General features: G+C 41.9%; 1 protein-coding gene across 3 annotated transcripts in view; it reads left to right on the top strand.

Annotated features, from left to right (window-relative positions):
- Positions 1 to 6,240, top strand: part of LOC137641395 (uncharacterized) — an 89,959-nt gene extending 83,719 nt beyond the window's left edge. For all 3 annotated transcript variants that reach the window (XM_068373915.1, XM_068373917.1, XM_068373914.1), the window contains exons 8-9: positions 1,141 to 1,378; positions 1,824 to 6,240. In XM_068373915.1, coding sequence (XP_068230016.1) covers positions 1,141 to 1,378; positions 1,824 to 2,048 — 463 coding nt within the window. In that variant the 3' untranslated portion in view covers positions 2,049 to 6,240. The remainder of the gene's footprint in view (positions 1 to 1,140; positions 1,379 to 1,823) is intronic.
- The last annotated feature ends 6,757 nt before the right edge of the window (positions 6,241 to 12,997 follow it).

Below are 12,997 nucleotides of genomic sequence, written 5' to 3'. Positions count from 1 at the left end.
AGATGCTCTTGTGTCCTGTAAGGTCTCTGCGGTATTATTTGAATTGTAGGAGACTTTCGTTAGCACTGGTAGGTCCAAGAAAAGTGTCAAGGAACACTATCTTTTTCTGGCTTCGTGAGACGATCCAGAGAGGTTACACCTTAGCTGATGAGATGGGTAAGGTGCCAGCCAGGATCAGAGCCCCACCCCTATTTTAAAAGAAACCTGTTGGTGGGTCAAGTGTTGAAGGCGGGTGTCTGGAAGAGGGAGACCACCTTCACTGCCTTCTACCCCAAAGATTGTACCCACAAGTCCCTGACACCCTTATGCATGGACCTGTGGGGACTGGTTAATCCGGTGTGTTGCAAGGCCAGCTCCTTACGAGGACAGATTTTATCTTCTCTATTGTAATGCTGTTTGACATATCGGAAATGAATGTAGTATAACTAGCTCTTTTCCTTCAGTCGTCTATCCCTCTATTAGGGTCAGCGGTTGAAGCTACAAGCTGGTCGGACTAGATGCTGGTAAGTACTTCGGAGCTCCATTCTTTGAAACCAAAGAAGTATATCTCCTTGCATGGGGGATGCTGAATCTAATGCTAACCCATTACTTATATGTCTAGTATTCGCCGTTGGTGAATCTAATGCTAACCTAGTATTCTATTTGGCTGACATTTTTCCTTCTGGGAAGGGTTTTCTTTGATTTTGGTATGGTACATAATGTAAACCCCTAGTCCTATTAGTTGTAGCATCTCTTATGATGAATAGATAGGTATTTTCGTAGACATACAAACCTTTAGTATAACATCCCTCCTCAAACCACCCCTCAGTCCTGAGTCGAAGTAGCAAAATTGAATAGAAAACTGACTGTGAGGAGGGGGAGGGCTTTGCCCCGCTCCTTCGCCAGTTGGATAACTGCTTGTTATCAATTTCAATGACTGATTCTAGCTTGCGCCGAAGTTATCTCCTTCATTAAAGGTCTCAGCTTTGTATGACTAGGAAAAATACAAATTACTTTTAAAATTTGATATATCTGATTTAAGGACAAATTCTTTAAGTGAGCCTTTTGAATATATAAATGTGGCTCTGTAGCTACAGGATATGATTTAATACTGTTATGCTAATAGTACCCTTTTTGTTTTTATTTTCATATTCTTTTCAGATCTGAACAGGAAGAAGAAAGAAATAAGCTGGTTTATATGGAACCCACGATATCTATTCATACTGATGATGAGAACAAACCAAAGAGAGGAAGACGACGGAAACACAGTGACCCGCAGGCAGAACTGAATGCTGCAACTTACCATCTAACTTTGGAAAATCAGCAACTCCATCGTGAGAAAACTTACCAAGACCAGCTAAAAAATGACCAATTGCGAGTGGAAAAGTCGGGCAGTGCGGTAAGTTTCAAATTAGTTGTGTTTTTATGTACAGTGTATGTAATGATTTATTGCGAAGAATAGTAGTCCATAGTTAGTTACTTTACTCACTTCAAGGGCAGTTTTTTTTTTGTTCCTGTTCAGCAGGGGAGCCCTACTCAATACAGGACCTCCACAGTAATCTTATCATGTTCGTTTGAAAGCATTCAACATTTCACAGTGCATATTGCTCGTCTATTGTTAAATCGACACTATCGAAGCACTCACAGAACAAGAAAGTGTCCAGTTTCCTCTTTAAAGACTTAATATCTTCAATCTTTCGGATGTCTAATGGGAGCTGTTATGTAACAGTTCTGTAGTTGCAGTACAATATTATCACTTTGCAGTTCAGTACTGTACAGATGAATCAATAATTTATCCTTCAGCTACTAGAGGAAAGTCTGATCTAATTTTGGTTTCATTTCAGGAACAGTCAATATCTCTTGAAGGTGTTTTAGAAAACCAACAGGTCCATGAAATTATCCAGCAAGAAGATGGAACAATAACAGAAGTCTATTACTACCAGCCAATAGAACAGTATGATCAGTATGTAGAAGGGGAAACGATAGAGACCGAACCTTATCACAACACTACTATTATCGTTCCACAGGACATAAAAGTTGAACCTCCAACTATCGAGCATTATAAATAACACCTTTTTTATCGTTCGAATGATATTTTAGATTGGTGTCTACTTGTGTATCCTCAGTTGTTGATTATTGGAGGCTTATTCCATAAGGTTGTAAAGGATTACAAACTCCTTTTGTAAGTACTGTATATTGCAAAGCATAGGTTATACCCCATATTTTTGTACATTTATCAAGTTTGATTCTATCATCTGACTTTGGGTTAATTTATTTAAAATCTCACTAACTCAGACCTCTAATATTAGAATTCCGGGTAATTTGTGGATAATATGAATTTTGAAAACATCTAGTTAATAACGAAATAGGAAAAAGAAAGAAAATGATTGGAATAGAGAACAGTTTATACAATAACGGGTTAAAATTTATTGAAAAGTCTATATTGAAAGGCATGTAAAAATATTACAGGTAATAAAACAGTAAAGATGGAGGGTGTTCAAAATTGATAGGATAACGACATGACTCGGACATTGTTGCACTAAAAAATATATGCATTATCCTGTTTAATATAGAAATATGAGTACAATTAAAGATTTATTTTCAATAAGTTGAAGGCATTTTGGAAAACATATGGTATTTGAAATAAAAACCATACAAATATTGAAATTTATCACAATTTCTTCCATTACACATAACCTCACCTCCACAGTGAAAACATCTCCTAACATCCAGGCCAAGAGAAAGTGGTCGTAATTTGAACGTAAATATGCTTGTGCAGGATTTTAGTCACTTGTTAAAATCATTTCATTCTTTGAGATCCCAGATTATTTTTAAGTCAAAGTACATGTTTGTAACTTTTTCAATCTCAGCATTATGTTCCCTTTGTTTTCTGGCCATAGGTCTTGACATTTTCATAAATTTTCTTGTTTCCGCTACAAATTAGCACGGGTCTTATTGACCAGATGTCTAGCTATCTTTTTCTATTTTATTCAGGCTGTACCCCCTCTGCTTTTTTTACATGTTAAAGACAGAATTACTATTTTGGGAAGATGGCACCATCTGGGCCCAGAGAAAAGGTAAGACCAACTAAGTTTACTGTTCAGAATTGCGTCTGGTTTTGAAACTGTCTACACTGTCTTTTCTTTTGTATTTTCATTTATACATAATGGTATTTAATAGGGTCATGTGTATGATTTTTAGTAGTTGGTGAAAGGCTATAACATGTTTAGTTCTGAGAAATTACAAAACAAGGTGGAGTGTCTCAATTAAGAACAATTATCTAGCATGCTTATGCTGAAGTGTTTTGATGTACAGATTTCATCAGTTTTGAAGTATTGCAAAGTAAATGGCAGTAAATAGACAGTTGGACCCATATATTGTATTTCTAATTCTAATTTGAAGTTACAAAATTCATTAAAATTAAGTTTTTTATACATGGTTTCTGGTTCTTCATCTGCACAGTAAATCTGTTAAAATCTTCATGTTTGCTTACCTATAAGGATTGTAGATTGAGGCAATTTAGGGAGTCATAGTACCTTAGTTCACTTTGGGGTATTGTTTAGTGTATGTTGTGTGACAGTAAATCAAACAAAGGTTCTTTGCAGGCCCCTTCAGCTCAGAGCTATATTTCATTTTGCCCATCATTTTTAATCCTTACCCTGTTTTATTTTCTTACCTAGCTTTCAACTTCTTTAAGTTCACCATGGACCAATTTTCCAACCGTATTTAATAAATACACAACTATTTTATAATAAAAAGTGGCTTAGTGTGGCTATTTGCATCTATTTTTTGTTACTGTACTTTAACCACACAATGTCAAGCTTTAGGACACTTTCTTTGTCTTGGAAGTCACACCATATGTGTTTGACAGACATTTTCTCAACATTTACAGTGCTTCAGATATGAATACCAGTACTAGCATCTATCTGCTATGGCACTTCCCCCAGTTTTGGGGGGTAAACAACATCAAAAAGGAAATAAAACGGTATTTTTTTTTTTTCTCATTGTTCCTCTCCAATTTTTCTCATTGTTCCTCTTTGCCTTTTCCCTGATGAGGGACTTGGCCAAGTTTGGTTGGCATTGTTACAGTACCACAGCTCATCCTCCCCCTTTTTCCACCACAAATGAAGCTTCATGTGCTTACTTCCCTGCTGCCTCTTCCCCAGCAGTCACCTAAATGACCCGAGGTAGCAGCAGAGCCTATTGGAACTGCATCACAATCTCTTGCCATTCATTCCTATTTCTAGCATGTTCTTTTGCCTCTTATATCTATCCTCCTGTCACCTAGGTCTGTCTTCACTTCATCCATCCACCCAAACCTTGATCTTCCTCTTCTCCCATCGACTCTTGCATTCATCACCGTCTTCAGCAGTCGACAATTTTCCATCCACACTAAATGGCCAAACCAACGTAATATATTCATATCCACGCAAGCTGCTAATTCATTTCTCACACTAATTCTCACCCTCACTACTTCATTCATAACTATCTAATCAAGATACACCATTCATACTCCTCAGACACTTCATCTTGAACACATTCAATTTCTGTCTCCCCACTAATCCGATCCATACATCACAGTTGGTACTGTCACTTTTCTTATACATAACTCTCTTAACTTTCATCCCTAACCTTTTACTACTTTCCTTCACTGCTCCCAACAATTTACATCTTTCATTCCCTCTCTGACCATTTGCTGCAACAACAGAACTCAAGTATTTAAACTGAACTATTCAAACAGGCACCACCCTCCATTCTCGTACATCCCATAACCTAACGCTTAGCCACATAAACTTGAAAGTAGCCACTGAACAATTGCAGTGCAGTAGTTAACCACTTGAGCGAAGAAGAATTGTTTGGTAATCTCGGTTGTCAGATGATTGAGGACCGAGGAGAATATGTAAAGAAACGGCCAGACTATTCGGTTTGTGTAGGGAAACCGTAACAAGAGAGAAGTAACCAATGTAGTACTGTCTGGCCAGTCAAAGGACCCAATAACGCTAGCAGTAGTATTTCAATTGGTGGGTGGTGCCCTGGGTAACCTACTACCTAAAGGTGAGATAATTTTCCTGAATTTGTGATTGTATAAGAATAATATTAATTACTCTTCTTGTGTAAACGTGTACATCATAGGCAAAAACTTGTATTAATTGTATTTAAAGGATTGACTGCAAAGTTGCAGTATTCAGGTTAATGTCACAGATAAGGTGCCAAAAAGGGTTTTATTCTCAGAGCCAATCTTAGGCTAGATATATGAATGTGTATTTTTGGAGTACTGTAGACCCTCTTCTAAACAAGTTTTATTAAAAGTAATTGCTGCCTTAGTGGCATTAATTTTATAATGAATTTTTTTTCTATTCTGATTATCTTTTTCTCTTCATTACTGCAATCCGCCAGTAAATGGGAAAGGGACATATTTCATGAGGAAAGTGATGGAGACCATATCATTCACAATACTTCTTTAATATGTCAGTACACATTACTTTCAATTCTCATCTAGATTTGTAGAAATTTGGTCTTGGAAGCATATTCAATTTGTTTGTGCCCAATTATCTATGGGAGTAATGCCACTAAAATTGTTTCCTTTTCTTTGCATGACTACAACAGTGTTACTTAGGGTCGTTGGGGATTAATTCTCTTTCGTTGTTACGGGATATTAGGGATTAATTCTCTTTCGTTGTTACGGGTCATTAGGGATTAATTCTCTTTCGTTGTTACAAGAGTCCTGCCATTCTTCATCATAGTTATAGCTTGTTTCTAATTTTCATTTTGAAATTCATATTTAGCCACAAATAACCATCAGAAAAGGAAATACCTATGTACAGTATGTCTTTAATAATTATTATTGTTAATAATCTATTCTACTTGATCATACATCAGGCTAGTCTAATGCGTTTATTAAATATTAAAATTTTATGATAATATAACCACCGGCTTTCGGGTTAATATATCCTACACATTTTCATTTTTCGAAATGGCATATCCCATTTTGTCCGGAATAGTGAGATTACTCTTATTTTTTTGCTCAACTTTTTATAATTTGTAAATAAAAAATCCTATTAGCATGTTAGTGAAAATTCTTAATAGTATAAGAACAGTAATACCTTTATTTCTCTTAGGCTATTATGTGAATATTTTATACATTATGAATATAGTAAGTTGAGATCTGTATAGGGTTTAAGTCATGTTGTTATGAGTATTGAGTACAGTACATCGGTGTATTTTATGGGAAATTCATGTACAATATAATTATTTACTGTCCTTATTCTCTTGTAATTTCCTCTACTCTCAAGTAAGTACTTATATTAAATTTGTATTTATTTAGATACTGGAAGCTATTTTCCCTTTCAATATGAAAAATTTTCGTTTGTGAATATCGATTTCTATCTCCCCACTTTAGGTATGATTACGTTTATGGCATATGAAGGCAGTGAGGATTACTTGGTAAACAATAAACAAACACACTTGCATAGTATTTCTTTTCATTGGACGAGGTGAAGATGCTAAAAATGTTTGTCTACAGATAAATAAGTCAACTTAGTTTCGTAAAATGCAAGTTTATGTTGCAAAGCACCTAATGAGGCTGAAATTTTACACAGATACTCAAGACTGTGTCCATAAATGCACTAAGTTTTGTAATCTTCAAGGTCACTGTGGGAAAGTCAAGTGATCTTGACAGCTTATGATACAGATTTACATCAGGAATACAAGGTCAGTAGCCTTATTTTCCTTAATTAAATGAAATGAGGATTTATCAATCAATTTATTAATATTGGTTATGATTAAAAGTATTATACTTATTTGCATTCATAAGAATGTAACACTCATTGGTTCTTGGATACATCTTTATTATGTCTAATAGTTTTTTTTTTTTATTTACATACAGTAATGTAATTAGGTCCATTATCACTCCATTTATCCTCCTAACATTTTCTCGTTAAACTATTGATGATTGCAAAGTGTACCAGTGTGTATAAAGTGCAAATCCTATTGGGTATCTACTTGAAGTCCGTATTTTTAATTAAATTTGATTTTTTCTTACGAGGATACAAACTTCTTAGTCATTTATTTATGTGGGTAGTCTAGTCTTGTTTTCTCTACGACCAGACAATCAAAGAAAAAGGATTTGATTGCATCATACTACAGTTGTTAAGGAACCACAGGGCACCTTTTCATAATGCTCTTTGTTACACTCCTGTTGGGAAGTTAAGAGGACGTATCATCACTTCCTCTCTACAATTAGACATTTGCATTCAGCCTTGCATACTCTTATTGTACTTGTGCTTGTGCGTGTCAATTATTCACAGTCCCTTGCGTTTCTATCATCTGTGAGTTAAGAGTGAGTGCATTATAGCTAGCAAGCCGAATGTTATGCATTCATGCCCAGGGTGTGATGGACATCCCTGTGGCACCTTCATGAGTCGGGTAGAGGTTAATCCGCACCGTTTGTCCTTGTCGCAGTAAGAGATGTTCAGTGGAATAACCATGTGAATACATTAGGAAGTGGCTGTCCTCCCAGTGGGAGAGATATTATTCTCGTTACAAGGAACGAACTAAGAGAGATTGTTCTCCATCTTCTGCCATCAAGGGCAGGAAATGAGTTATCCCCCAGCCAGGTCCTTTGTGTCAGGAGCCCACTGAGGCTTCAATCACGGACGGCGACGGCCATGACAACTTTGTTAATGTTTTATCACCCAGTGTTGATAATATACAGTAAGAACTGGAGCCAATACTTGCATTCCCAGAGCAAGATTCAATCTCGGTACCCTCAGTCGTCCATGATTATCCTATTATGAATAGACCTCCAAGGTTAGGATGCCAGTAAACTCCAAATCAATCAATCGCCTTCAAGTGTGCTGAGAGAAGAACCTTACATGTCTGATTATCCAGAGATCTTTCTACTCTTGGGAGTATCTCCAATCCGAGCATTGAAAGTCTCTCTGTGTTCCTGATCGCAGAAACTTAAGAATTGGGCCTGCCATTTCCCCTCGTATTGAAGCAGCCTTGTTGAAAGACCCTTATTACCTGTATCCAGCACTCCAGCTCGTGTACGCGTTGATGTTCCTACACGTGATGTCAGTCAACGCGCCACCATCCCTGTGAGTGAGGTAACTCCTTCGCAGGTTGGTCGGGCCAACAAGTCCAGACATCTTTTTCACGTGTTGCAAAAGTCCTCTTTGCAAGATGCTGGATAACCTTCAAGCATGAGGACGAAGGAACTCTACGGCTTGAGATAGATCTTTACATGTGGTTATCCGAGTAGATTGTGACGTAGAGGGAGTTCTCTCGGGACTTCTATTAGCAGCCGAAGAAGGTCCGTGAACCATTCAACGTGATGGATGAGGGTCATTGTTAAGTTAGTGGATGATCTTGCTTGGTTGAGCACTCTTATGCATCTTGACACAGAGCCTGGGGATCCGGCACCGGGGAGCAGTTCAGCAGGAGCTTAATGTTCAGTGATGTTGCAAAAAGGTCCACCGTCAGGAAACCCCACATAGTTAGGACTTTGCTGGCTTTTAGATGATTCCAAGACCACTCTGAGCCCACTATCCGAGTCGCTCTTCTCAGATTGTCTGCGAGCACATTCCTTTTGCCCGGAATGAAGCGAGCTGATAGGGAATATTGTCTTATGCCCATCTTATTATCTCCACTGCTAGATGGCAAATGTGCTTAAAAAAGGTAGTGACTTGCTTGTTTACGTAAGCCACCACCATAGAAGTAACCTGCCAGGAACTGATGAAACTGTTGCGGGGGCCAAAAAGGCTGCCCTCATTTCCAAGTGTACGTGGTGAAATCTTTCAGACTCAGAGGCTGTGTGATGCAGCAGATGAGCATCAAGGGGGTGGGGAGAGATCTATCCCTGTGCGAGGGTGGTTGTCTGTCACCTGCCATCTCGGGTCCGCCTTAACCTTGGGTCCCATGGGAACCAACAAGTCCAGTGGGTTCTGGTGCTGGGCCCAATTGGACTAAAAGTGCCATTGGAGAAATCATATTTGGAGCCGACCGTTGTGTAACGGACGCTCCAGGAAGGATAGGTGACCTATGAGACTTGAACTCTGCTGGGCTGGAAGAGAGATTGTAAGAAGGTATTTGCTACCTTCCTTATTCTTTAGACTCTGTTGCTGAACGGGAAGTTCTATATGCTCCAGGAAGGATAGGTGACCTATGAGACTTGAACTCTGCTGGGCTGGAAGAGAGATTGTAAGAAGGTATTTGCTACCTTCCTTATTCTTTAGAGGATTTCTCGAGATTTACCACAATCCCAGATTGTAACTACACTTGAAGAGTCTGTCTTGAAGAGAGTTTTCACCAAGTCTGTTAGGATCAGCCAGTCGTCCAGGTATCTCAATAGATGAATGCCAATAATCCTGTGGGCCCAGGTCAATACCATGGCCTCGAAATTTACCACAATCCCCTGATCGTGACAAAACTCTTTAGGAGTCTGTCTTAGTGTTGGAGAAGGGTCATCACTAAGTCTGCTAGGGTCAGCCAATTGTCAAGGTATCTTAATAGACGAATGCCGATCCTGTGGGCCCAGGTAAATACCATGGGAAAGACCCTTGTGAAAACCTGAGGTGCTGTCAACAGGCTAGACCATAGCACCTTGAACTGGTATCATCGGTTTTTTACAATGATCCTCAAATACTTCCTTGATGACAGATGGACTGGGATCTGGAAGTATGCATTTCCTTTAGGTCCAGCATACACACAAAGTCCTTTGATCTTATTGCCTGTCTGACCGCATCTGGTGTCTCTCCATCCTGAACGGATTCTGTTGCACAAACTTGTTCAGGGCGGAGTGGTCGATGACAGGACTCCAGATGCCTTTACAAGAAAGAGTTGACTGTAAAAGCCTGGGGACCCTCTAGAACCTCTTAGAGAGTGCCCATCTCCAACATGGTCTGGACTTTAGCTCTGAGGGTCAGTTCCTTCACGGATTCCTTCTTGTAGAAACACGACGGAATCGACTTTTGAGTCAGGGGAGGGAGAGATTGCAAATGGGATGTGATAACCTCACCGTATCACGGTGGGAGGATTGCCCTCCCTAGCAGCAGCCTTGACTGCTACCTCTTCCTCCTTTCCTGGCTCTGTCTGCCTTGGGTTGATTTCTAGTAGGAAAAGGCTTCTTGGACGATGGTATGTGAGCAGCCACACTTCTGCCGCTACCCTGAGAGAGTGGAGGTTTCTTGGCTGGAGGAGCTGCTGCTTATGACCTCGATGTCATGGCTCTCTGGAGGAGAGTCTTGATCTGTCTTCCACCAACGTTCCACTGCACTACCGACATTCTCGATGTTGAAGAGGGAAGGTCCTTCCATAGCCAAGGTTTGCAGCCTCGTTACCGAGAAACTCTACAGTCCTCGTCCCAGACAAAAGAAAAGTCGCCATAGACCCCACTCATAGATTGAGCCACGAAGTAGCCTGCATGGCATACTTTGCGACGCTCTCAATGTTTAGGGCGTCGCTTGCTGAAAAGAGAACGAGAAGCCTGATAGTCTGTGAAATGAGACGCTTTTCATCAGACTTTATCGCCGGGTCCAGTGGTAAAGATACCTTCTCTGCTGGATGGATCGAAGGGACTGCGTACTTCCAACATGGGCAAAGCCCTTCTTTCTGGCACCTTGGTGGGTTTGTGTACCATACAGATGGTCCAAAACAGTGTCTTGACCCTCTAAGAAGCTGCTGCAGGGTTGTCCAGTCCATAATTGCCCTTATGCAGACGCCAGGACCTGCCAGAACATGTGGTCGGTCTCCTCCTGTCTCGGTGCCAAGTATCTAGGAGTAGCTGCCCTAAGGAGAGAGTTGTCTTGTTCGATGTCGTGATGGGTCCTCCACCCACAAGCTCTCACCCGTAGGAGCCCGGGGTGGTTCGTCATCATCATCTTGATGTCTCATAGAATCCCTTGATGCTGTGGGGAACTCTCTAGCCGTCATAGTCGCTGCCAAGGCTGAAGAACTCTCAACTCTCCTAAACTGGAGCTGCCTTCCTTGATGACTGGTTTTTGGGGACAGTTTTGGAGTCTCTCCTTTCCCTCGGTGGTGGCAGGAACTCCGCAAGCAGAGACTGTCTCGTGTTCTCCTTCTGTCAGGGTGGACTAGACATATCCATGGGAGAAGCGTGAGAAGGCCGATCTACTTCTGTCTGAGTGGGCTGGTTGGGTGTGGTGACCTCAATTGGAGACAAACGGAACCCCTGCTGGTACGGGGGTCAAGGGTGTCGTCTGGAGGTTGCGTCGGTTGTTTCTGTCGTCTCCTTTTCTTTGTTGGCATCATAGGTGTCTGTTCTAGGCGAGAGAAGTCTTGCTGCACCCTCCTGGAACCTGGAGGGTTACATAACTTCTAACGGATCAGTGATAACCCCTTCAGAGCCTGTCGTTTTTGTGGAGGAGCTGGGATGGAACTCCTGCACATCCCGTTGGAAGGTAGAGAGGTGAACTTTGAGGCACCAAAGATACCTCTAACAGGATCCGGGGAGTACTGGCTGAGGTTGCAGCTATCGGGTCTCTATCTGTTGGAGCCTACTTAGTGCTGGTAACCGCCTGTCTAATTACCTTCACCAACTCGTTGATCCAGGCCATATCCTAGTTGAACGAAAGAATGGATGTCTGGGCCCCATGCAGGGGTTCATGAACTGGAGTCTGTCTGCGAGGTATTTGTGGATGTCCCATCTTGGAGGAACAATTTGGAGATAGTGGCTGGACAGATGACAACATTGACGCTCTCAGCGATCGCACCTGCTTATTCTGGCGGATAGGGAGTCGCGAGGAGGAAATATACCTAAGGGGATAGTGGGCTGCTGTGTGGTTGTGAACTGAAGCGTTGTTGTGATTGTAAGCTGAAGGACTGTACCGTGTTGAGGAGTTGTCACGAGCTGTGCTCTCTAGTTGTAGCAGGGAACGTTGGACGATGCTCGAGTGATCGCTCCGGATCCCGTCGGTCGTTCTGTTTGCTCCCCTGTCGGCATTGCGAGCTGGTGGTGGCGAGCACTGGTCGATGTTGGCGAGAAACCTCTGGTTGCAAGCTGTACGCTCATGGGAAGTCTAACACTGTGTCACTCCCCCAGGAGGATTACGAGTGCTCCTGTGAGAATCCAAAGCTGGAACTGGGCAAGTCGAAGTGGAAGGACGAGTTGAATCACCTGTAACTGGTAGGGCGAGCGAAGCTCATGATCACTGGAAGCGTTGAACTCGCCGGCGAGGTATCGCAGCTGAACCCAGCCTACAAGCTCCCCGCGTGGCGTAGACCACTCCAGGGAGGACCGAACCTGCGAACAGGAAAGATGTCCACCGAGAGTAGCAGGAATGAGCCTCGGACTTTACACCCCCCGTTGCCGGCTTAGCTTACGCAAAAAAAGGGAGTGAGCAAGTCATCAGCAAGGCTAAGGATCAGCTGCAAGCGGCCTCGAAGGTGATGATGCAGGAGCAGAAACACCTGTTATCCTCCAGTGCGAAACCTTCAATCTCTAGGAGGAAGACCGAAGTCGACTCAGAGGAAGCAGGTGTAAACTTCCTCCATGCTCCTAAGTGAAGAAGCTCTAGAAGACCTTCCTTCGACGGGGGACCAGCAATACTCAAAGGAGCCACAACTGGAGAACATCATCTACGGTGAAGGACTCCCCTAAAGCAGAACGCAGCGCTGCTTTGCTAGGGAAAGCAGCGGAATCGTCCGGTCCCACGTGTTGTCCAGGCGCAGAAGGGTCATCGGTTCTACTTGATCGTTCCCCGGCGACGTCCAGCGAGCAGAAACTTCAAGCAGAGATCGAGGAGCAGAAGAAGTAGAGGTTTCTTACCCTTTGAATGCCTCTTCGACTTCTTCCGTATCATATCAAACCTCCCCCAATAAGAGGATGACCACTCCTGGCATTCAATGCAGGTATCCTCCTGCGTACACGGATGTCCTCACCAAACCTCCCCCAATAAGAGGATGCTGTGTCCTCACCAAACCTCCCCCAATAAGAGGATGACCACTCCCGGCATTCAGCGCAGGTATCCTTCTGCGTACACGGATGTCCTCTGCAGGC

Source organism: Palaemon carinicauda, chromosome 5 (assembly GCF_036898095.1).
Source record: "Palaemon carinicauda isolate YSFRI2023 chromosome 5, ASM3689809v2, whole genome shotgun sequence".
Lineage (NCBI taxonomy): Eukaryota > Metazoa > Arthropoda > Malacostraca > Decapoda > Palaemonidae > Palaemon > Palaemon carinicauda.
The sequence above is the reverse complement of the archived record's forward strand: the minus strand, read 5'-3'. Positions and strand labels throughout refer to the sequence as shown.